General features: G+C 36.4%; 1 protein-coding gene across 11 annotated transcripts in view; it reads right to left on the reverse strand.

Moving 5' to 3' along the window:
• Positions 1 to 6,633: 6,633 nt before the first annotated feature.
• The window catches only part of PRKACB (protein kinase cAMP-activated catalytic subunit beta), a 223,868-nt gene continuing 204,703 nt past the window's right edge, over positions 6,634 to 25,798 (reverse strand). For all 11 annotated transcript variants that reach the window (XM_070076958.1, XM_070076962.1, XM_070076960.1 and 8 more), the window contains 2 exons: positions 12,350 to 12,514; positions 6,634 to 9,901 (listed from right to left, as the gene is read on the reverse strand). In XM_070076958.1, the coding sequence (XP_069933059.1) occupies positions 9,776 to 9,901; positions 12,350 to 12,514 (291 nt within the window). In that variant the 3' untranslated portion in view covers positions 6,634 to 9,775. The remainder of the gene's footprint in view (positions 9,902 to 12,349; positions 12,515 to 25,798) is intronic.

The raw sequence follows: 25,798 nt of genomic DNA on the forward strand, positions 1-25,798 counted from the left end.
ATGGGCTTTATATCATTGCTTCTCCATTACTAAATTCTTTATTTGGACTTACATCCATCTGGATGTGAGGGTCCATACATTTTTCTAGTCTTTGTTTTTAGGTTAGTCCAACGCCTCTGTCTTTGTCCCTTTTCATTTGGATTCAGCTTGGCTGTGTATAACACTGTTGGCTCATACCTTCTTTTCCCCAGAACTTTCTAGTTTAACTGCCTTTTGGCATTGAATATTATTGTGCAGACATTGAAGGCCAGCCTGATTCCCTTCCCATCACCTTGAGGGTGGCTTAATTTTTAGGCACAAAATTTTAATTGTTTTAAACTCCAAAACCTTCACCAGGCTATGGCTTGATGTTGAAGGCTCCATGTCTCTTGTTTTCTGAAAAACATGGTGCTCTTTCAACAGGTAAATTCTGCTTTCACTTCACTGCAGGGCAAAGTTTCTGTGTGAAATATTTAAATACTTTTTCCATTTTATTAATTACTTCCTTAATTCAGGTATGTTCAAAGTGGATGCCCTTTATTTCCAATATCCGTTCCCATTTCTAAATTTTCTTTACTCTTTTTTCTTTTGTACTCACTGTAATCATCTCATTGTAATAAAAATCTTCCTTTCACGTTACTTGGTCTGTGGCTTCAGATTCCAGTTATCTCTGTGTATTTCTATTCTGTGGAGATATTTATCTTGTTTTGAGTGCAATGTGTGCCTTAAAGATATTTAAAACCATGCTCTAGCATTGTTATGTGCTTGGGATGGTACAGCAGAAGAAGGATAGGAGGGTCTCTGTGTCTTTAAGGTCCTGGCCAAGCTGAATTTCTCTTCTAAGTTTTAGAGACTGTTCTCTTTCTCTCTCATTTCTTATTCCCAGTGATGTTTATTTTTGGGTTTTCTAATATGTACACCTGTTTGTTTCCTTCAGTCTTCCCAGAGGCTATTTTTTTTTTTCTTTTTGGAACCACTTTCCTTCTTCCTGAAATAACTGTTTTCAAAGTTCCTTAATGAGGATGTATTGGTAGAAAAGTCTCTTTAGTTGAAATAGTATTTAATATAGCATTGTTTTTGCTTCTCTTATAGTGATGGCTAGATAAGAAAGGTGATAATGGGAATATCAATCAATGTCTAGTCAGGAAAATAATAAGCAATCTAGGAATCTCAACAGAGGAAATTATTAATATAAGAAATTGGTTACACAGGCCATGAACAAATAGAGAGCCAAACAAATGTGTTCTAAATAAACACAAATGAGTACCTATCACATTGTTACTAGAAAGTTTATAAATCCAACTATAAACAAAGACAAACACTAGGATGGTGAAGTAACCCACAGATGACAAATGGTAGGCGGCTCTATCAGCCCTAAGGCTTGAGAGTAAAGAGAAGAAGGATTCAGGGTTCAGGAGCTGCAGCCACTTCAACATGGAACCCTTTTGGTGCCCAGAAGGTAGGATGTCGAGAAGGTACAGAGAGCAAAGCAAGTTAGGGAGGTTTTGAAACACTTTGCTTTTGATCACTTCCTTGGGCCAGGCCTATCTGAATGCCTGATAACCGGGTACCTGCCTGGAAGCTAGAGTCCTCCCTAGTCCCTGAGGCTACCACTTCACACAAGGAAACATTAGCCAGCTTAGCTATGTAATGTTGAGTGAAAAAACAGTCAGTCAGAACTTCCGCAATGTCACTTTACCTTGTGTCTCATGTAAATAAGAAATTGTCCCTTTGAAGGTCATCTATCCTGGCTCCCTGCCTCCGCTCCTCAACACCATGGATGCTCTTGGGTCTTTGTTTCAGAAATCTTAGATGTGCTTACATTACTGAGGTACAACATATCTTACGTTTCTTCAGCTCAATGATATTTCTTCTATAATTTCTTTATTTCCTTTCCTTCGTCTCTGCCTTTTAGAATTATTAGACAAATCATTGTGTCTCTTGAAATGAACTTCTTGTGTTTCTTGAATGTTCTCAGGTTCTCTCTACCTTTTGAATACACATTGTCAAGGATTTTCTAGACATATATTTTAGATTACAAATCTTCATATACAAAAGATATTTTATTTTAAATTGCTTTTACATCATTGCTACTGAGATATAACATAATTATTATAAACACACAGCTCAATGAGTTTTGACAAATGTGTACAACTAAAAATGCTTTTTAGATACATTAATGTTGATTCTATCAGTCATTTGTGAATCATTTTTTGTTGACCCAGTCACCTGTTGCCAGACATTTGGATTGTTCATAGTGCAGGGGCTATTACAAAGCTGCTATGCACATTTATGTCATTGCATGGACAGAGGATTTTAATATCTTGGGTAAATACCTGGCAGTAGAATGGTCGGTCATATGGTAAATATATCAGTCAGCATTTCATTACTAAAAAACCTGAGAAGAGCTTATTAGCAAAGGTTTATTCAGGCTTACAGTTTGGAGGCTCACAGATCAGGTGGCTCCATTGGTACAGGCATCTGGAGGATGGTGGAGGAGTGATCCATGAGAAGAAAGCAACAGGGAGCAAGCTCTTATCTATCCTCCATGTGATCTCTGCTTCTAATGCCATCATGATTTGATCATGGGGCTTCACCACAGCAACCTAATTCAATCTAATCACTTCTCAAGGGCCTCACCTTCAGATGACATAATTGGATCAAGCCTCCTCCCTAATCCATGAACCGCTGACATTAATCCATTCACTGTTAATATGCCTTTGGAGTTTAAAGGTATACATGAAGCTGGGGAGCCAAATCCTATTCATATAGCAAACAGTAAGTGAGTAATTAATTTTATAAAAAGCTGCTAAATTGTTTTCCAACATGGTTTTCCCCCTTTACATTCCTAGTAGCAATGTATGGTTGTTCTAGTTGCTCTTCACCAACATGGAATTGACAGATTGACAGTCTTTCTTATTTTAGCCATTCTATTGGGTGTGTAGTAGCAGTTAATTGTGATTTTAATTTGTATTTTGCTAATTGAGGAGTACATTCAGCAATTACCGATCCCCATTACAGGGTATTTCCACTGCATGTGTGTGGTAAAGATTGTCCACCAGGTAAGGGGTCCAAACACTTAATGTCCACTCCATGTGGGCTACAGTTTTGCAAACTGTCCGAGTCTGTTAAACAGAATGTGCTCACGCACAAATTTTTTGAAGTAGGTTTAATACTTACTGATTTGATCCATGGTGAGCCAGTCTCCCAAGGCTCTAGAAAGCTACCTGGGGTGGAGGGTCTTTTTTTTTTTTTTTTTTAATAATGTGCATTTCCTTAATTGGCTTTTGGATTTTTAAAAACTTTTATTTTTCAAGATTTTTTATTTATTTATTTGAGAGGCAGACTTACAGACAAAGAAAGGGAGAGACAGAGAGAGACAGAGAGAGAGAGAGAGAGAGAGAGAGAGCAATTTTTCCATCCGCTGGTTCACTCCTCAGATGGCCACAATGCCTGGAGCTGGGCTGAAGTTAGGAGCTTCTTTCAGGTCTCCCATGTGAGTGTAGGGGCCCAAGCACATGACCATCTTCTGCTGCTTTTCCAGGCCATTAGCAAGGCACTGGATTGGAAGTGGAGCAGCTGGGTCTCAAACTGGTGGCCAATTGCAGGCGGAGGCTTAACCTACTATGCCACACTGCCAGCCCTGTTGGCTTTTGGATTTTTTTAAAAAAGATTTATTTAGGAGCCAGCGCTGTGGCGCAGCAGGTTAAAGCCCTGGCCTGAAGCGCAGACATCCCATATGGGCACCGGTTCTAGTCCCAGCTGCTCCTCTTACAATCCAGCTCTCTGCTGTGGCCTAGGAAAGCAGAAGATGGCCCAGGTCCCTCATCCACGTGGGAGACCTGGAAGAAGCTCCGGGCTCCTGGCTTCAGATCAGCTCAGCTCCAGCCATTATGGTCATCTGGGGAATAAACCATTCGATGGAAGATCTTTCTCTCTGTCTCTACCTCTCTCCATAGCTCTTTCAAATAAATAAAATAAATCTTAAAAAATATTTACGTTTAATTTGAAAAGGTAGAGTTACGGAGAAAGAATGAGAGAGAGACAGAGAGAGAGAGAGAGAGAGAGAGAATCTTCCATCTGCTGGTTCACACCCAAATGGCTCCAAAGGCCAGGATTGGGCCAGGCTGAAGCCAGGAGCCAGGAACTTCATCCGGGACTCCCACGTGGGTGGCAGGGGCCCAAGCATTTGGGCCATCTTCTGCTGTTTTCCCAGGCCATAGGAAACAGCTGATTGGAAGTAGACTGGCTGGGACGCATACCCTGGATGGAGAGGTACTTGTGTATGCCATACTTACAAAACAGCTGAGGGACCTGAAAGGCAGTTTCCCAGGGGTTATGGTTATGTGTCTCTAGGGCAATGTGATTTACTGAGAAAGCTTTGAAGGGTATGCCTGCAATCCCAGGAAATTCTTCCCTAATGTAAGATGTTACCTCTCCTTGGAGAAACAGGAATAAAGCCCAGGTTATATCAGGCAGTTCGTCAAGATATTACATTCCCAGCACCATTCTACGGTGATTCTGACAGTCAGATGTATATAAGAGGTGTGGGAAGCTTGCACTAGTCTAAGGCTGCCCAGAGAACTGTCTTGCACTAATGAATAGTGATATTAAGTATCTCTCAATGTACCTAGGTAACAGAAGGAATTAAGGTTGTTAATCAGATCATCTTCAAATAGGGAGATTAGCCTGGATTTTCCAGGTGGATCTAACGTAATCACAAGGGTCTCTGAAAGTGAAATGGAGGCAGAAGAGGTCAGAGTGATGCAGTGTGAGAATCTGGATCAATGTCACTGGCTTTAAAGATGGAGAAATGGTGTTGCGAGGCTATGAGAATGGGTGGCCTCTAGAAACTGGGAAAGCAAGAAAGAAGATTCTCCTCTAGAGCCTCCAGAAAAGAATGTAGCCCTGACGACATCCTGATTTTAACTCAATGAAACTCATTCTGGATTTAGACTTGGACTAAGTTTGTGTTATTTTAGGCCAGTAAGTTTGTAGAAATATATTACAGCAGTGATAAGTAAATGCATACATATATGGTAATTGCATACTGTGGGTATCGCTAACACTTGAATAATCAAGAGGTGATAAACCAACAGGGGTTTCCTAGTCAACCCTTCATTCCCATTCCCATTTGCCTTTGGATCATCTCATTGGTAGTATCAGCCTTATGATATGGGCAAAGACTCTAATGCAACAAATCTGGTCTGCCCAATTTTATGCTTTATTTGTACTCATTTAAGAGGATAGCTTGACACTAAGAGTAGGTCTGATCTGGAATTAGTGGTTTGAGTTACACTTGTTTTCCCCTGCTACTGTTTAGTATCTTCTGCTTGTAGTCCAGGAAAGATAGCAGGTACACTGAGGGGTGTGAGCACACTGACACATTTTTTGGTGGATTTTGCCCATGATAAATCAGTTCAGTTCTGGCCAAGCATAAAGCATCTAAGAGAGATCAATGTAAGCCTCTCACCAAGGGAATGCATAGCCCCATGGCTGTATTGGTTTGCTAGGGTTGCCACAACAAACTGAGTACCACAGATTGAGTTCCTTAAACAATGGAAGTTTGTTTTCTCATGGTTCTGGAGGCTAGAAGTCCAGGATCAAGAAGTCGGTAAAGTTGGCTTCTTCGGAAGTCTCTTCCCACAGCTTGAAGAAGCTCATCTTCTCCCTGTGTCTTCCTAGTCTCATCCCTCTGTGTGCTATGTCCTAATCTCTTCATTTCTTTAAGAAGGACAATGGTTATAGTGGATTAGGGTGCACCCATAAGACCTCATTTTACCTTGGTTGCCCCTTTAAAGATCTTATCTCCAAATACAATCACATTCTTAGTTCCTATACCAGGGATGAGGACTTCAGTATACACATTTCTTTTTCCTAACAAAATTCACAACTCAGTCCTTAATAATGTGCACAAAAGCTTATAAATAAATATATAGAAAATCTTCAGAAAAGCTAAAATGAAAATAAGAATTTACCTTCATTTCTAATATTTGTGCCTGAGAAAATTTATAGTTAATGAAATTTCAAATGATGACAGTCCTGAAGATTTTTATAATTATTTTTACAAGAAAATGTGAACATTGGAATTTATAGTAAGCTCTGATAATAATAAATAAAGCAAGCACTAGTATAAAAATAGTAAGCAGCATGTAATAAAATATAGGAATATTTACAAATGTTTGCAATAACAAATAAAATGGTAAAACTATTAAAAATTATCTAAAAAAATGAGTGTTTCTCAGAATAAAGGACAACTATAGAAGTACATACTAATCAGCCTGATTAAAATAGGTAGATACCATGTGAAGCTCCTGAAGAAAAAAGTGTAAGTTCACTTTTACAATTTAAGGATGCTGATGCAGTATCAACCCTTCAAATATGAATTTTTCCAATATTTCTTAGGTGTAATTTGGACCAATATAAGAAATAAAGAAGCAGAACTACTTTTTAGAAACTATCACATGAATATAGCAATTGCTTAATAAGCATCCACTGTGAATAGATCCTTAGAAACTCCCTTCTCTGTTGTTCTACTCCTACAAGTATCAACCCAAATGCATCAAAACTCAGAATCTATAAGTATCTGTAGTGCCAGCAAGAAAGAAATCAGGAGATAAGGGCATCAAATAGAATTCAAGACTCTGTAAATTATTTTATCTTTGAAGATACTTTAATTGTACAGTTATGGATTAATTAAAAAACACAGTTGTTTTCAGCATTTCCTAGCTATAGTAGTGCATAGGAAATTCCATTCTAAATAAAGAAGTAACTAATGAAATAACAACACACCTTAACATTTTACATTGATAGCTTACAGTGTACAAGGTGCTTTCACATACATTATTTCATTTGATTCTTACAACAAGCAGAAAAAACAATCAGGGGCAAATAAACATTTTTTTTTCAGGCTTACAATGAGTATTTTCAGGCCAATGGGCAGTCAATATAAGAACATACCAAGAACAAGACAACGATACCCAAAAGCCACAGTATCATTTTTGGTAGGCTGACAGTTTGATATCAACTGGGTATTTAGCATCAGTGAATGAGGAAGGAATCAGGACAGACACAAGGTTCTCATGATATCCAAGTAGAAGAACACTGTCAGAGATAAGTAAGATCCCCCTATAACATACCGCTTTACTGTGATGGCTTCAAAACACAATGCCCCTTCAAAACACAAGATAAAAAGAGACTCTTGTCATCACATCTGCAAGTTAGAAGAGACCTTAGAAACTGCCTAATCTAATGCTTCCACAGTACAGATAAGAGAACCATACTGATAGTTTTCTGGCCTGAAACTCACATGTCTTGACTTTCTTTTTCAATTCCCTCCTATACAATGTCATCTCTTTATTTACTGAGCAAAAGCACAATTTCTTCTGTTTCAAATAATATAACTTGTGGTTAAACACTGATTTATGCCACGGATTTCTTATTCAAGTTTTTATCTTGTTCTTGGCTACGCTGTGGCTGAATTTCATTTACTTTAAAAATATTCTAATTAAGTATATTTAGTCTTAAACAAACTCCCTTGACATATCTGAAAGCTTGCTCTTGTCCTTTAAATAGAGAGAAAATGGAATGGCTGCATAGCCTAGGGATTATCTACCTAGGTAGATTCTACAGTTGGGCACTAGGAATTTCATAGAAAAAATAATTTCAGAATTCATAGAAATCCTCTTGATTACTGAAAATTAAATTGCAATAATCAAATTGTCATCCCCATGATTTATTAAAATAATTTTACAATAATATACAACAAAGCTACCGTAGAATTTGTAGCATACATATAGAATACAATGATCATCAGCATGTTCTTGAATCTAAATGAAATACAAAAACATTGATTAAGATTTTTTTACAAATGCTATTTTAAATTTATTAACATGATGGTATATTTTTGTGACATAAAACTTGCTACAGCAGAGTATTTCAAATTTTTCTTGCACATTATAAATATAGGTGGACCAACTGAAATCAGTATTAGGCTTTACGTGAACATTATCATGCAGAAATACTTGGCAACCAAAAGACATACAGATTGGAGGAGAGAATATTTCAGACAGGATTTCTTAATGTTTTCAAAGGCTTTACAAGGGTATGGTACAGCTGAAAAGAAGTAGTATCAGTGACCTACCTGCACCAATAATAAAACAAACAAAATGGTTATATACATTAATATCAGTATGATAAAAAACAAGCGATTTTATATGCATATAGACTGATCATAAAGATGAAATAAGTTTATTTTAAACTATTTTGATGTGTTGTTTAAAGATAGGTCACTGAGACACAGATAAAATCAGGGGAAATTAAATCAAAGAAAAAAGTAGTTTAAAAATTGAGTTAAGCCATAGAATCTCAATAAACACTGAACTAAATGTGCAAAAGTGCTTGAAATTTCCACATCACAGCAATGTTGTTAAGTCAGTTGGCAAAAAAGTATAAAAAATAACTAACTCAAATACCAAAATTTGTATCTGCATGATCATTCATTCTGTTTATTGAGAGAAAAGAGGCTAGAAATGATGATTTATCTAAAAATATCATCCCTCAAAATTAAAATATAACTGTGGCAGTTTTATAAACTTTGTCCTTGTCCCCTTTCCTCTTTGATGAGACATGGGATAAAAGCAAAAGTTGCAACCATGCCCCTACCTTAGGCTTACAAATATAGCACACCAGAATAATAAGCTGGTGACAACTTCTTTTGTTCTTAACTATTACAAAACAAAACAAAACAAAACAAAAAGCTCATTTAAATAAGAGTACCTCTATACTATTTGCAAGAATCAAGTCATTTGTTTGACTTAGCAAAGTGTTTATCCAAACCAATGTTCTTTTTAGCTTGCTTCCTTCCCTGTAAAAACTTTACAATAGGGACTATTTGAGAAACTTCAAATATTGTCATTTTCACTAATCTTGTTCTATTAAAACAGCAGCTAAAACCCTTGAGGAAGAGGTAAGGTTTATAAGCCTTCAAGCCCTTCTGTAATACTTACAGAAATGCTGGTACCAAGTGAGAGAATTTGGGTGATGAGCCATATCATTAGAATTTGCTGCTGAAGGAGACACATTTGTCACAATGCACAGGGCTGGTTATTTCATTACTTAAGGGATAGAGGTGGGGGAGATAATATAAAAGGAAGCAAAGGGAAATAGAACCTCTGATTTATAGGAATCCAAATTGTTGGGTATAACTACTCAATATTAGTCTATCTAAATGCATTGCCAGAATAGTGAATTTCAAGGAAATTAAAATGAACTTCATTTATGCGAATGTCTTGGGTGGTAAGACATTATTCAATTAAAGAATTGTCTAGAGTTTTGGCAAAACTGAGTTTGAGCTGATCAAACAAAAACAATTACTAGAAAGTTCATCTTCAGGCCATTTACCAACAAAAACATTGGCAAGAACTACTAAAAGCAACAGTTGTCCTGCCCTTCAGAGATTGTGTAGCCATAACACTGTGCACCTGAAACACCAGCAAGATAAAATGCAGTGCTGTTTGGAGGAAAACTAATGAAAAAGAAGGAGGAGAAGAAAAAGACAAACCAAGAAAAGTAGTCTAGTACTGTGTTATGGCACAGGAAATGCTTACTTAGCGGTGCCTTTTTACATAGGTGGATGCAGAGTGCACACACAGATGACAGCAATAAAGACCTCACTCAGTCGCTGGAATGAAGGAACTAGGTAACTGCTTCAACAAGGAGGGTCTCAGCTCCACCTTGTCTCTCACCAGAGTGCAAAGATTGAGTGTGAGCTCTGATCGCCTCTTGTTATCCCTCTCTAAAATTCACAAAATTCTTTCGCACATTTTTCTGTTATAGAGACACGGATATCTTCTTCTTCATAGTCATCAAAGTTGCTGGTATCTCCAGAGCCTCTGAACTTTGGTATGAATGGAGCTTCAACCTACATAATTGGGATAGAGAGGAAAATAAGAGGAAAACTAAATTCCTGAGAGTTTGTAAACACTAAGGAAAATAAATTTCCACTCTTAATAACTGGTGGCATCTTTGAATGCCGTTAAATCCCTAAAATATATTGGCATCAGAAGAAGGAGCAAACAGTAGATTTGCTGTTTAACTCATCATTTTCATTCAAGGAATATAACAACATTGAGACATTCCTAGGATAATTAATTGTTGGCATCAAAATGTAGGCTCCTAAGATTACAGAATTCCAGTTTTTTCCTTTATTATTTATGTTCAAAGACTTTATTTTTCTATCCTCACTTTTATATTCCTTTCTTCTGAAGCTGACAGATAAATCTTAGACTTTCTTTTAATTGCCTTCCTTTTTTAATTTCCAAGTTTATTTTAATTATCTGTCTACATAAATGTGCAACTGTCATAAGTTGGAAAGAAATGTATCTCTTTTGGAATTATAGAACTGCTAAATCTTAAATGTTTTTCTCCTTTCAGATCCTGAAAGTAAACTGTCTTTCCACCATTCAGAGTATGGTCTTTCACAAAGATTATGTGGTATAATGAAAACATTTGAGGAAACTATTTAAAAGCTACAAACATAATAACACAATTTTCACAATCCTTACTGAATTTACAATTACACATACAATTTTTTCATTTCTTCTTCAGTACCACATTATGAAGAAGGCAGAGCAGGTATATTTTATTCTTATTTGTAAAAATCATAAAACAGAGTTGGCCAAAATCACATGACTAGTAGGAGGCTAAAGCAAGTCTCAAACTCATAATTTTCTACTTCTGGATCAGAGCTCTTTCTATTACGTATGTCAGTGGTTTCCAAATCTTTTTGATTTCTATCTCTTTCAGTAAAATAGTTCCTAGCACACATTATCAATATTTGTATAGTTATTTATTTATACATTATTCACATGGTTGACCATATAATATAAGATAAACACAGAAATATGACATTTTAAAAGAATAAAGTGAAAATAAATTGGAATGGAAATTCAAGTATCTTTATTTTTCAGCTGATTATCTTGCACCCATTGCTTTGGGGACTGCTGTTTTGTTCTAGAAGAATGAGTTAAACAGACAGTTGCCTCATGTCTAGCCAGACAACAATTTAGGATTCTACTTTTGGGCAATCATCTCTAGAGAGTGACTGTACAGTTTGAGTCATCTAGGCCATTTCTTTCTTTCTTTCTCTCTCTCTCTTTATCATCGTTCTCCTAGATTCATTTGGCTATTTCACATTCATGAACACTGGATCACAAAATAAAAACCATGACAACCATTCAAATTTACTATCTTTTTATTTTTTGCACTGCTGTGCATTCTTATAGTTGAGAAGATATTAAAACAAATGGCCAAATTAAAGTACTGGATTATTTCTATTTGTAAATCACCCAGGGATCCTAGCGTCTATTTTGTTAATCAAGATTTTGCTGTTATTAAACAAATTATCTAATTTGAACTATAATGAAGCATATCTCAACCAGAACTCAAAGGGAGCTTGGCTAATCTGTCTGATCTTTCTTCCCCAAACTACTCTTCCATCTTAAAGGTGATTAAATTGATGCTTTACAGAAGTTAAATTATTTGTTTAAGATTATAACAATAATGCTTGGTTGATCTGGGACTGAACCTCAGAGTTTATGCTCTTTTTTAACAGCCTTTTGAGAAAGAGTCTTCCTACCCTCAAGGGTCAATATGTGGAAGTCAAGCAGATGATATGAAAATTTTATGAAACAATGTATTGTGCAGTGGTTTGGAGCATCATTTGATCATGTTAAAAGGACTTTAAATGGGTAATGTGGCTCTGGGAATAGGAATCTGAAGAAAGCAAGATCAAAGATAGGCATCATTCAGTAGTTATAAGATTTTTACATTAAGTAACCTTTCTGAGTTGATTTTCTGATTAGTAAAATGAAGAAAATGGTACCACCCATTTCAAAGAATACTTTAAGGATTAATATGAAAAGTTAAAGGCAGTCGCTTTCAGTCATTATAAAGTATTGCATTGATGCTAACAATTATAGAAAAAATACAAAAATATGAAATTCTTTTTATGACAACTAAAGATTATTTTAAATTACTATGGACCCTGTTCTTGACTACATAGCATATCCATTTGTAATAACAATGTTAACAGATATGTTTCCTGAATGGTTGGAGAGTGAACTACTTTTTTGAGAAATAGAGGTTGTACTGCATTTACATTGTTTAGGTCTTGTTATTTCTTCTGTATGTTGCACTTAAAATTCTTTTACTGCTTTGTTTTTTCAATCTTTTATAAAAGTATCAATTACGAAGATACAAAAAATGTGCTTTTGATACTCAGCTAGAATATTAACATTTTCTCACTCTAATATGTGAAGTTGAAAATACTTCTACATATAATTAAACACCAACTTTTAAAAAGTCTTACCTTCCTCTGGTAAATAGCAATCCAATCTGTTGTGGCAAACCATTTGTGAGTTTTTATGTCACTCACACCATTCTTTAGATTTCCAAATCGTTTCGTCAAATCCACTTGCAGTAGGTTCCTTAGAAGATCTTTGAGATCTGAACTGAAGTGGGATGGGAATCGGACCTACACAAACACGTCAAATGATAAAACACAAATTCCAAAACTCATGATATTTCTATTTTGATTTCACATTTTTTAAAGGTAGCAGGGCATTATATTAACAAAATTGTTTAATGACAACTTCAAATGCTTTTAAGTAAAAGTCACAGTCCCTATAGTAGTCTTTTTTATAGAAAGCTTTTATTTAATAAATATAAATTTCCTAAGTATAACTTTTGGATTATAGCAGTTCTTCTCCCCATACCTTCCCTCCCACCCCCAAACAATCCCATCTCCTACTCCCTCTCCCATCCCATTCTTCATTAAGATTCATTTTTAATTATCTATATATACAGAAGATCAACTCTATACTAAGTAAAGATTTCAACAGTTTGCACCCACACAGACACACAAAGTATATAGTACTGTTTGAAGACTAGTTTTACTGTTAATTCTCATAGTACAACACATTAAGGACAGAGGTCCTACATGGGGAGCAAGTGCACAGTGACTCCTGTTGTTGATTTAACAATTGACACACCCTACAGTAGTCTTAAAGTAGAGAATTATTTGTGTGAATGAACTAAAACTGTTCCCTTAGTGTCTTGTTTTGGTCATAAATTCCCTTTTAGAACATGGAGCAGTCTCCAGGAAAATGTGCACATATTTAGAACTTTTCCAACAATATCAGTATGTTCACCCATTGTCAAGAGAGAGCTCCCTTGTCTCAGAGATGTGAGAACTGAAACTTGTTCTATACAAATAGAGCAAGCAGCATATGAAACAAATCAGCATGTACATTTTGAAGAGATCTACCAAAAAAGAAGTCTAAAAATGTTTGTAAAAACCCACACTCTTTCAAAGCACAGGGAACTATTTTTCATTTATTATAGATGGTTTTTAAGTATAACTCTGCTATTATGCAATAGTATAAAAATTATGAGAATTAACTGGGAGATAATATTGTAAAAATGCAGTTCCTGGGGCTTACCTTAAACAATGAGGACATTGAGTCTAAAATCTGAGCTTTTATCTTCAAATGATTCGTATATACATGCAAACTGAAGAAACACTATTCTCAACTCTATTCAATACTAACTCCTCAGTACTTTATGTAGAGATTTTGTTCTTTTTTTTTTAAACTAATACAACCTATAAAATTTTAAATGGAAATAATAAACTGAAACCATCATCATAACAGAGGAAAATTCACATTAGGAGAGAGAGAGGGAGTAGAGAAGGGAAAGGTGAGAGTAATGGAGAGAGTTAGGGAGAGGGGAGGGGAGAGAGTTCCCATCTGCTGGTTCACCACCCAAATGTCTGCAATACCCAAGGCTAGGTTTAACTGAAGCTGGGAGTCAGAACCTCAAATCAGGTATCCCACGTAGGTGGCAGGAACCCAATTACTTGAGCTATCACTTATGTCTCCCATGGCCTGCTTTAGCAGGAATTTGTAGGAGTGGGGTATCTAACTCAGATACTCTGATATGGGAGATGGGCTTCTAATTCAGCAAATTAACCACTAGGCTAAATCCCTGCACCTGTACTTTTAATTTTTTCTATACTGCTTCCATTATGCAATAACCTGAAAAGAGCTATTTCCAGGAAACATCTTAAAGGTTGACATTTTCATCATAAAAATATTTTGCTGTACATTTCCTTATTTATTTATTTTTTTGACAGGCAGAGTGGACAGTGAGAGAGACAGAGAGAAAGGTCTTCCTTTGCCGTTGGTTCACCCTCCAATGGCCACCGTGGCCGGAGCGCTGCAGCTGGCGTACTGCGCTGATCCGAAGGCAGGAGCCAGGTGCTTCTCCTGGTCTCCCATGCAGGTTCAGGGCCCAAGCACTTGGGCCATCCTCCACTGCACTCCCGGGCCACAGCAGAGAGCTGGACTGGAAGAGGGGCAACTGAGACAGACTTCAGCGCCCCGACCGGGACTAGAACCTGGTGTGCCAGCGCCGCAGGTGGAGGATTAGCCTAGTGAGCCACAGCACCGGCCTACATTTCCTTATTTATCCTAGTCAGAGTAATAACTAGAAGAGGGGCTTATTTTTCCAGTAGGTATATTAGTTCATAGTTTTTTCCAGTGGTAAGTCTAGTTTGTTTATACTTCAAAGAAATAACTTATTTGAAGTAGATTTTTCTTTGTTTAGAACAGAATTTGTGTGGACTTTCCAATGGTAATATGCCAATTATCCCCTTCATGATGTTCAGAATGGTAGGCAGTAATGGTAGACTACATATAAACTATTACTTCATATAAACTATCTTCTGAATTTAGGATATGCAATGCAATGCATAAATATATAAGCACTTAAAGGAGTTATTGTGGAATGCAAATAAAGTGATGTTCTTGAATTAGTTAATGTGGGGGAGTGTGTATGTATGTGTCTGTTTAATCTTCACAATAGTGATTTCCAAATGGGGAGTGGTAGCAGGTTGTGATGGAAGATATCAGAATCTTATGGGAATGTTTAAAAATTATAGACATAGTCTCCTCACCTCTCTTATCACATCTTGTTCTTGCACAGAGATACTGACAGGTATACTATGCTCACACAGTGGCTCATGATAATGAGGGGAATCTGTCATATCCTCAAAGTATATTGGAGGAGAAATAATAAGGGTCATTGTGAAAGCATGTTTTCTATGATTGTTCTGAAATGTAATTTCTTTGTTGACTGAACTTTCCAAACAGTTATGCTGATTCATCAAATTGGAATTAGCAGCAAAACTTCTACAAAATTATGTTTTAAATGCAAGACCTTTATTTGTAGCATATTAACCTGGAGACACCAATGATTTCTCTGATGGGAACAGTGACTAATTTTTTCCTTCAAAAGTATATCAACAGGAGTATTTTTAGTATATGTGCTGCCGAAGTGAGCACTCAACAGGAGTATTTTTATTATCAATTATATTTACTATAGAAAGTGAAATCTGAATCCTGGATATTGGCGCTAGAGGAGATTTAATTTATTCTATGCCTTCATATTAAAGAATCCTGAGCTCTAGTTAGGTTACCAACTCAGTCAGTGAGATCACAGAGAAAATTAGTTAATCGTTTCTATTTCCATAAATACAGTTTCCACTCAGTCCAGGATAGGGCATAATGTGATGGCAGCTGTAATAAGCCAGATGTAGAAAAGAGAAAGAAAGTCTATACTCATTAAACCATTAGGTATGAGAGAGAAGGTTCCTGGAAACTTGGAATATGGAAGAGGTGCTTGGACAACATGAAAGAGATATCTGGGTAACATAACACTTCTAAGAGTGTTTTTTTTTTTTTTTTTTTTTTTTTTTTTTTTTTTTTTTGGTGATCTTTTTTCCTTAATATTATTTCTTTGTTAGGATTCTTCTCCAACTGTTAGAGACTACCTTATACTTGAGAATTCTAATATATGTGTCTCCACTGAAAATACTCTCTCAACACATGGTGTAAATCAGAATTGTCTACTATCATCAGAAAAAAATACAGATGTTTGGCAGCCACATAAGACCAACTGAATCAGTATCTCTAGGGTGGGACAACAAAGTGGAGTCCAATTCATGACAGCTTCATGATGGCAGAGACCACAATTGATTTGTTCTCTCTCTCACTTAGAACTGATCTGGTATATACTATGTGCTTAATAAATTCATGAATTCAAATTAGACAAATATTGATTGAACACATACTATATTCTAAGCATAATACTATCAACACATAATACTATGAAAACATTCCTGCCTTTGTGGAGTTTACATTCTAGTGAAGAAGACATTCTAGTAAAAAATGATTTATATATATATATATATATATATAAAAAATTATGATTTAGCAATTGGGTTCTTTGAAAATGTCATGCTATCATTCCTCACAAAATATAGCATTATAAGATCTTTGAGTTTTACTCTGAAGAAAACTGGGAGTCATTTCAAGCTTTTGAAAGGAGTAACAGGATCTCACTGAACATTTCTAGAGAACCACTCTATTGCCTCAGATGAGAGTGGTGGCAGTGAAGACGTTAAGAAGCACTGAATTCTGTTATATATTCTAAAGGCAGAGCCAGAATGATTTCCTTCTGAATTAGCTATGGGAGGAGGATTCTCAGGTGTTTTAGCCTGACCAACTGGTCAAGGATGGTGTTGCTGACAACTAAAATAGGTTGTGAGAGGAATAGACTTGCTAGGGGGACCAAAAACCTGTCTGTTTTTTTAGGTTAACCTGAAATATTTATTACACATTGGAGTGAAGATCTCAGGTGAGAAACTGGATACATGAGTATGGAATTAGGTAATCAGGTAGGAACTAGAAAAATGATTTTTGGAATGATCAGTTAGTATGTAAAGTCATGAGGTTGGATGAAACTGCCAATGGAGGAAGTGTAGTCAAAGAGAAGAGGAATCAGAGAAGTGAAGATCAGTCAGTGGAACAAAACCAAGACTGTGAAAACTCATTGACACCAAATGAAGGAATAATGAATGAAACAAATGAAATTAATCCTACTTCCTGCTGTGTCACAAACTACTGCTTGTCTTTGAGTAATTCTGAGACTTATTTACCTACACATTGAATAAAGGATTTTTATTTGAATGGCAGAATGATAGAGTCAGGTAGGGGGTGTAGAGAATGAATCTTCTATTCACTGGTTCACCTCCCAAATGTCCTGGGGCTAGGCCTAGCTGGGGCTGGACCAGGTTAAATTCAGGAGCCAGGAAAACCACCTAGGTCTCCCATATAGGGGTAGGGGCTCAAGTACTTGGATCATCCTCTGCTGCCTTCCCAGGCACATTAACAGGAAGGTGAGTAAGAAATAGAGTGTGGTTGCCTGGACTCCAACCAGCACCACTCTTAGATTGGATGCTGGCATCACAAATAGCAGCTTAGCCCACTGTACCACAAATCTGTTCCCTCAGAGTATTTCTTTAGTATAAAGAATTATTAATGGTTTAAAAAACAACAGCCACCAACAAATATACACATAGACTGAAAGTGGAAGAATGCACAAAGATATTCCATGTAAACAGAAAGCAGAAACCAGCAGGTGTAGCCATACTAATATCAGACAAAATGGACTTTAACACAAAAACTGTTAAAACAAAGAAGGACATTATTTAATGACTGAGAGATCAATTCAACAGGAAGATGTGACTACTGTAAATGTATGTGTACCCCATGACTGGCTATTTAAAATAAGTGTTGATGGATCTAAAAGGAGATATAAACTCCAATATAATAGCAATGGGGGCCTTCAACACCCCACTTTCATCATTGGACAGATCAACTAGACAAAAAATCAACAAAGATACAGATAGACCATAGGTAAGTTAAGCCATAGGCAGATAAGCCATAAGTAAGTTTCAACCAATTCAAAAAAACTGAAGTCATACCATGTATCTTATCTGACCACAATGGAATGAAGCTGGAAATTAACAATTTTAAGAAATTCTACAAGATAAGAGTCGGAGAACTCAGAGGGCTTCCATAGCCTTGGAAACTCATGACTGGAGCATAGGGAGATTACTGATGCCATAGACAGGAGTGTCAATTGGTAAAGTCAACAACAGGAGTCACTGTGCACTTACTCCTCATGTAGGATCTCTGTCCTTAATGTGCTGTGCATTGAGATTTAATGCTATAACGAGTACTCAAACAATATATTTCACTTTGTGTTTCTATGGGGGTGCAAACTGTTGAAATCTTTACTTAATGCATACTAAACTGATCTTCTGTAAAAAAAAAAGAAATTATCAATTTCCAACTTGACTCTCAATGGGATTAAACATGACAATAGGTCTGATCTGATTTCATCATCATTTAAAAAATCATCTATTATTTTTCACTTTATGTTTCTGTGTGGGAGCAAACTGTTGAAATCCTTACTTAATGTATACTAAGCTGATCTTCTGTATATTAAGATAATCGAAAATGAATCGTGATGTGAATAGAAGGGGAGAGGGAGTGGGAAAGGGGAGGGTTGTGGGTGGGAGGGACGGTATGGGGGGGAAGCCATTGTAATCCATAAGTCGTACTTTGGAAATTTATATTCATTAAATAAAAGTTAAAAAAAAAACAGAAAAAAAAGAAATTCTAGAAAACATGCAAACACATGGAGACTGAACAACACGCTTTCCTCAGAAGTGAAATAAAAAATTCTTAGAAACAAATGAAGATGACAACACAACATATTAAAACTTGTAGGATATAGCAAAAAGCAGTGTTGGGGCCGGTGCTGTGGCATAGCAGGTTAAACCACAGCCTGTAGTGCAGGCATCCCATATGGGTGCCGGTTCAAGTCTCAGCTGCTCCACTTCTGATCCAGCTCTCAGCTATGGCCTGGGAAAGCAGTAGAAGATGACCCAAGTCCTTTGGCCCCTGCACCCACGTGGGAGAACTGGGAGAAGCTCCTGGCTCCTGGCTTTGGATTGGCGCAGCTCCAGACTTTGCAGCCAACTGGGGAGTAAACCATTGGATGGAAGACCTCTCTCTCTCTCTCTTTCTCTCTGCCTTTTCTTCTTTCTTCATGTAACTCTTTCAAATAAATTAATTAATTTTAAAAAAAGCAGTGTTAATTATAGCGATTAGTGCCTACATCAAGAAATTTGAAAGGCATCAAATAAATAATCTAACAATGCATCTCAGGGACCTAGAAAAACAAGAACAAACCAAATCCCATATTAGTAGGAGGGAAAGAAATACTTAAAATCAGAGAAGAAATAAACAAAATTGAAACAAAAAAAATACCAAAGATCAGTGAAATGAGGAGCTTTTTTTTTTATAAATAAACAAAAATGATACACCACTGCCCCAACTAAACAAAAAGGGGTGGGGGAAAGACCCAAATTAATACAATCAGAGATGAAAAAGGAGATGTTTCAATGGATACCACAGAAATAAAAAGAATCATCAGGAATTACTACAAATAGTTATATGCCAAGAAATTAGAAAATCTAGAAGAAATGGACAGATTTCTGGACACATACAATCTATCAAAATTGAGTTAAAGAAGAATTAGAATTAGTTCTTCTTTAAGGTTTAGTAGCATCCAGCAGTGAAGTCACCCAGTACTGGGCTTTTTTGGGGGGGAAGATCTTTATTACTGATTCAATTGAAAGGGAAGGAATACCCTCAAACTCCTTCTAGGAGTCCAGAACCACCTTAATTCCAAAATCAGAGAAAATACAACAAAGAAAAATATAGGCCAATTTGCCTGATAAACAATGATGCAAAATAGCTAATAGAAATCCAATGAAACATCAGAAAGATCATTCTCCCGGACCAAGTAGGATTTATTACTGGTATGCAGGGATGGCTCAACATATGGAAATCAATAAATGTTACACATTGCATTAATAAATTGAGGAACTAAAACTATATGATCATCTCAACAGATACAGAGAAAGCATCTGATTAAATACAACATTTTTTCATGATAAAAATTTTAAGCAAATTGGGTATAGAAGGAACATTCCTCAATACAATCAAGGCAATGTATGTCAAACCTGCAGTCAGCATTACATTCAATGGGGGAAGAGCTAGAAGCATTTCCACTAAGAACCAGACAAGGATGCCTACTTTCACTATTGCTATGCAATATAGTTCTGGACATTTTGGCTAGAGTCTTTAGCCAGAAATAGAATTTAAAGGGATACAAATTGAAAGGAGGAGGTCAAATTATCCCTGTTTGCAGAGGACACAATCCCGTATATAGGGGAATGGGAAGACTCTACTGAGAGACTATTGGAACTTGTAAGAGAGTTTAACAAAGTTGCAGAATATAAATCAATACAGAAATCAATAGCCTCTGTATATACAAACAATGCCATTGCTAAGATTGCCTCAGTGAAAATTATAAAGCATTAAAGAAAGAGATAAAAAGGCACAAAAAATGGAAAAATGTTCATGTTCCTGGATTGGAAGAATTAATATCATCAATATGTCCATACTAACCAAGCAATTTAGAAATTCAATGTTATCCAACTCAAAATACTAATGACATTCTTCTCAGATCTAGAAAAAATTATGCTAAAATTTATATGGAAACACAAGAGATCACAAAGAGCTAAAGCACTCTTAAACAACAACAACAACAACAAAAAAGCCAGAAACATCACAATACCAGATTTCAAGATATAGTACATGGCAGTTATAATCAAATCAGCCTGGTTACTGGCACAGAAAGAGACATGTAGATCAATGGGACAAAACAAAAACATGAGAAATTAGTCCATTCATCTACAACTAACTAATTTTTGACAAAGGAGCTAAAATCACTCCCTGGAGAAAGGACAGTCTCTTCAACAAATGGTGCTGGAAAATTAGGATCTCTGTGTGCAGAAATATGAAACAAGGCCCCTACCTTACACCTTGTACAAATATGAGCTCAAAATGGATCAAGGATCTAAATCTATGCGATGATACCATAAAATTACTAGAGGAGAACACTGAGGCAACTCTGTAAGACACTGTCATAGGCAAAGACTTATTGAAAAAAAAAAAACCAGAAGCACAGACAATCAAAGCTGAAATAGACAAAAATGAGATTATGTCAAGCTAAGAAGGTTCTGCACTGAAAAGGAAACATTCAATAGAGTTCAGAGGCAACCAACAGAATGGGAGAAAATATTTGCAAACTACACAATTTATAAAGGATTAATATCTGGATCTATAAAGAGCTCAAGAAATTCAACAACAACAAAACAAATAATCCAATCAAGAAATGGGTAAGGAACATGAACAGGCATTGTTCAAAGGATGAAATACAAATTGTCAACAGACACATGAAAAAATGCTCAGGATCGCTAGCCATCAGGGAAAGGCAAATCAAAATCACACTGAGGTTTCACCTCATCACAGTTACAATGGTTATCAAACAGAAATCAAAAAACAATAAATGCTGGTAAGGATGTGAGGGAAAAGGTACCCTATTACACTGTTGGTGGGAATGTAAACTAGTACAACCATTATGGAAGACAGTGTGGAGATTCCTCAAAAATCTGAAAATAGATTTACCATATGACCCAGCCATCCCACTCCGGGGAATTTTCCCAAAGGAAATGAAATCAGCATATCAAAGAGTGATCTGCACCTCCATGTTTACTGCAGTTCATTTCACAGTAGCTAAGATATGGAATCAACCTAGATGTGTATCAACTGATGACTGGACAAAGAAAATGTGATATATATATATATCACATACTATATATATATAGTATGGAATACTATTCAGCCATAAAAAGAATGAAATCCTGTCTTTTGCAATAAAATGGATATAACTGGAAACCATCATGCTTAGTGAAGTAAGCTAGTCTTAATATGACAAATATCATATGCTTTCTCTGATATGTGGTAGTTAATACAGAATATAAAAGTTACATAGGCGGCCATTGGAGGGTGAACCAACGGCAAAAAGGAAGACCTTTCTCTCTGTCTCTCTCACTGTCCACTCTGCCTGTATAAAAAAATAAAAAGATGTATTATTGCAACTTTTCCTTTTCTTGTTATATTTGCTGATGAATCTTTGAAAATTATTTATTTATTTATTGACAGGTAGAGTTATAGACAGTGAGAGAGAGACAGAGAGAAAGGTCTTCCTTCCTTTGGTTCACTCCCCAAATGGCCACAACGGCCGGAGCTGTGCCGATCTGAAGCTAGGAGCCAGGTACTTCCTCCTGGTCTCCCATGCGGGTGCAGGGGCCCAAACACTTGGGCCATCTTCTACTGCCTTCCCGGGACACAACAGAGAGCTGGACTGGAAGAGCAGCAGCCGGGACTAGAACCGGCACCCATATGGGATGCTGGCACCACAGGTGGAGGATTAACCAAGTGAGCCATGGTGCCAGTCCCTGAAAATTATTTTGTTAAATATTTTTGATTCAATTTATTCTAGGGATATCCTGACAAATGATGTAACTTCATATTTTAGGCAATCCAGTGTGTTTTATTTTGTATAGTTTTTTCTCTCTTTTAAAAAATCATCTTCTTTTATATTTGCTCATTGTTACTGTCTCTCAACATATATGAATTGTTTTTATTTCTGTGTATGATTCACTTTCATGTTTGTGTGTCTCATATGTTTTGTCGAAAATAGATATTTGAAGTAATATAATAAGACAACTCTGTTAATCAAAAAAAAATTCTTGACTTTCAATCCAAATTCTAGTTACATAAATATTCTGTGATCTAGGGCAAATCCTTTTACCTCTCTGAGTCTTAGTTTCCTCATCTATAAAATTATTATAGTGTATTTTATCTGGCAGGTAGGAAAAGAAGTTATATAACTCTTATGAAACTGCTTTGTATTATGCCTAATATATTGTAAGCTCTACTTCAATACAGCTTTCATTTTTAAGCTTCCAATTAGAATAGTATTTTAATGATCTGAAACTGAATTCCTGAATCAAAGAAGGAACTTGGAACAGAGTAAATCTGTAATATTAATATCATTGTGTTCCAGACTTTCCATGCAGTTTGCATTAGAAGTCATTTAGACAATAAGAAAGTTTCTCTTTTCTCATTGATTCATGCTCTACCTATTAAATTTCTGAATGAACATTTTCCCTTTTCTTTCATTTTTTAAAAGATTTATTTATTTGAAAGAGTTACATAGAAGACAGGGAGAGATCTTCTATCCTCTGGTTCTTTTCCCAGATGGCCCCAATAGCCAGGGCTTGGCCAGGCCAAAGCCAGGAGCCAGGAGCTTCTTCCATGTCTCCCATATGGGCTCAGGGTCCCAAGGACTTGGGCCACTTTTCGCTGCTTTCCCAATCAGATTAGCAAGGAAATGGATTGAGAGTGAAGCAACCAGGACTGAAATCAAAACGCACATGGGATGTTGGCAACGCAGGTGGTGGCTCAAACTTCTATGTTACAGTGCTGGCCCCTACTTTAATCTTTTTTTAACCTTCAGATTGACAGAGTGAGGTGGAAGATGGTGACTATTATCTTGTTTTATAAGGACAGCACTGCGAATATAACTGATATCCAAAAATACTTTGTCAAATTACATTTTATAACATGTTAAACAAACTGTGAAACTCACTCTGAATTGAGCCAACTCAATACAATATTTGTTCTGATTTCAGTACCAATTACAAAGTCTTATACTTTTCAGTTTGGGGAATGATTACTTTCTAAAAATTTAGGAGGAAGTTATATACAAATTTAGGAGGAAGTTATATACAAAAAGCAAATCAGTTCATGTTCTTATGATATCCACAGTGAATGATTTAAATTCACTAACTGACTTTTTTTTTTTAGAAACAAAATAATACCAAATTGAATTTATCTATACTGAGCTAAATCACAGAAATTACAAGGTTGATGCTTGACTGAAAAAAGGGAGAAATCTTACTGCTGATCTACAGTTAATCAGCAAGGAGATGGATTGTTTACCAACATTATCTTTTATGCAATGGATAAAATTTACAAGGCCTAAATGGCTCAAAAGAGTTTGTACACACCAAATAATCAAAAGTCTATTAACTTATGGCCACAAGCATGTTGGAATAAATTTTAAGAAATTGTGTCTTGGGAGTGGCCATTTAGCCTAATAGTAAAGATGCCTGTTTCCCGTATTGGAGTACCTGGGTTTGATTGCTGGCTCTAGTTCCTCACTCCAGCTTCTTGCTAATACAGGGGAGGCAGCACTGCTAGCTCAAATAATTAGATTTCTGCCACTCATGTCGGAGACCTGTATAGTCCCTAACTTTGTTGCAACCTAGATCCAGCCATTACAGGTATTTCGAAGGACTTCTCTCTCTGTCTCTCAAATAAATAAAAATCTTTAACAAGGATTTAGTTCTCTAAATTAGGTACAGCAAGTTCTAAAAAAGCTGCAGTTCTGGTAAAAGATTTATCTAGCAAAAATGGGCATATACATTCATCAATTTTTCAAAAGGCATAATAGTTTTTCATATATTAGACCTTCTATAGATAGGGTGTCAAGCTTCATACTGCCTCACAGGACTTAAGGGCAAATCTATTCAGCCTGGACTATATAGATAGATAGATAGAGATAGAACCCTAAAAAATTTTGTAAACATTGGTGCCCTGCCTGTGTGCTCGCTAACCTGTTATCCCCTTTGTGGAAACTGTGGTGGATAACCAACCTAGCTGGATGCAGGGGGCTATTACTCATCATTTTCTTGCTCCCTTCCCTTCTAGTGGCCTAATGACCACTAAAGTAAAGGGATGTCTTAAAACAATTATTAATATGAAATTTAAATGACCACAGTGAAGTGTTAAAAAATAGCCCTAGCTGATAGAATAAAAAAGGGAGAGAACGATCCAACATGGGAAGCGAGATACACAGCAGACCCATAGAATGGCAGATGTCCTGAACAGCACTCTGGCCTCAGAATCAGTCCTTAAGGCATGCGGATCTGGCTGAAAAGCCCATGAGAGTATTTCAGGCATGGAAAGCCAAGACACTCTGGCAAAAAAAAAAAAAAAACAAAAAACAAAAAAAAAAAACAAAAAAACAAACACCTAAATGAAAGATCTCCGTGAGTGAGATCCCAGTGGAAAGAACGGGTCATCAAAGAAGGAGGTACCTTTCTCTGAAGGGAGGAGAGAACTACCACTCTGACTATGACCTTGTCTAAATATGATCAGAGTTGGTGAACTCAAAAGGCTTCCATAGCCTTGGCAGCTCATGACAAGAGCCTAGGGTGATTACTGAGGCCATAAACAAGAGTGTCAATTTGTAAAGTCAACAACAGGAGTCACTGTGCACTTACTCCTCATGTAGGATCTCTGTCCTTAATGTGCTATACATTGTGATTTAATGCTATAACTAGTACTCAAACAGTATTTTTCACTTTGTGTTTCTATGTGGGAGCAAACTGTTGAAATCTTTACTTAATATATGCTAAACTGATCTTCTGTATATAAAGAGAAATGAAAATGAATGTTGATGTGAATGGAAGGGGAGAGGGAGAGGGAGAGGGGAGGGTTGTGGGTGGGAGGGAAGTTATGGGGGGGGAAGCCATTGTAATCCATAAGCTGTACTTTGGAAATTTATATTCATTAAATAAAAGTTAAAAAAAAATAGCCCTAGGTTTTATGCAAATAGTACAATTGCTTTTGTATTTTATGTACCTTTAGGAACTTCTGAATCTCTTTACCTATAGCGATAGACAAATAGAAAATGACATTTGCATCTTAGAAAATGTGTAGTGTTTAACTGCATAGGTGTGTGGTATCTAGGAAACAGAAGGTATGCAGAAAAGAGTTAACATTGTGGGCCTGGGATTGCCACCTTCTGAAAGGACTGCTTGTCAGTCTGGTCCTTGATCAGTTCCTTACACTGCAATGAAAGT

This window comes from Oryctolagus cuniculus, chromosome 7 (genome assembly GCF_964237555.1).
Source record: "Oryctolagus cuniculus chromosome 7, mOryCun1.1, whole genome shotgun sequence".
NCBI classification, from domain to species: domain Eukaryota; kingdom Metazoa; phylum Chordata; class Mammalia; order Lagomorpha; family Leporidae; genus Oryctolagus; species Oryctolagus cuniculus.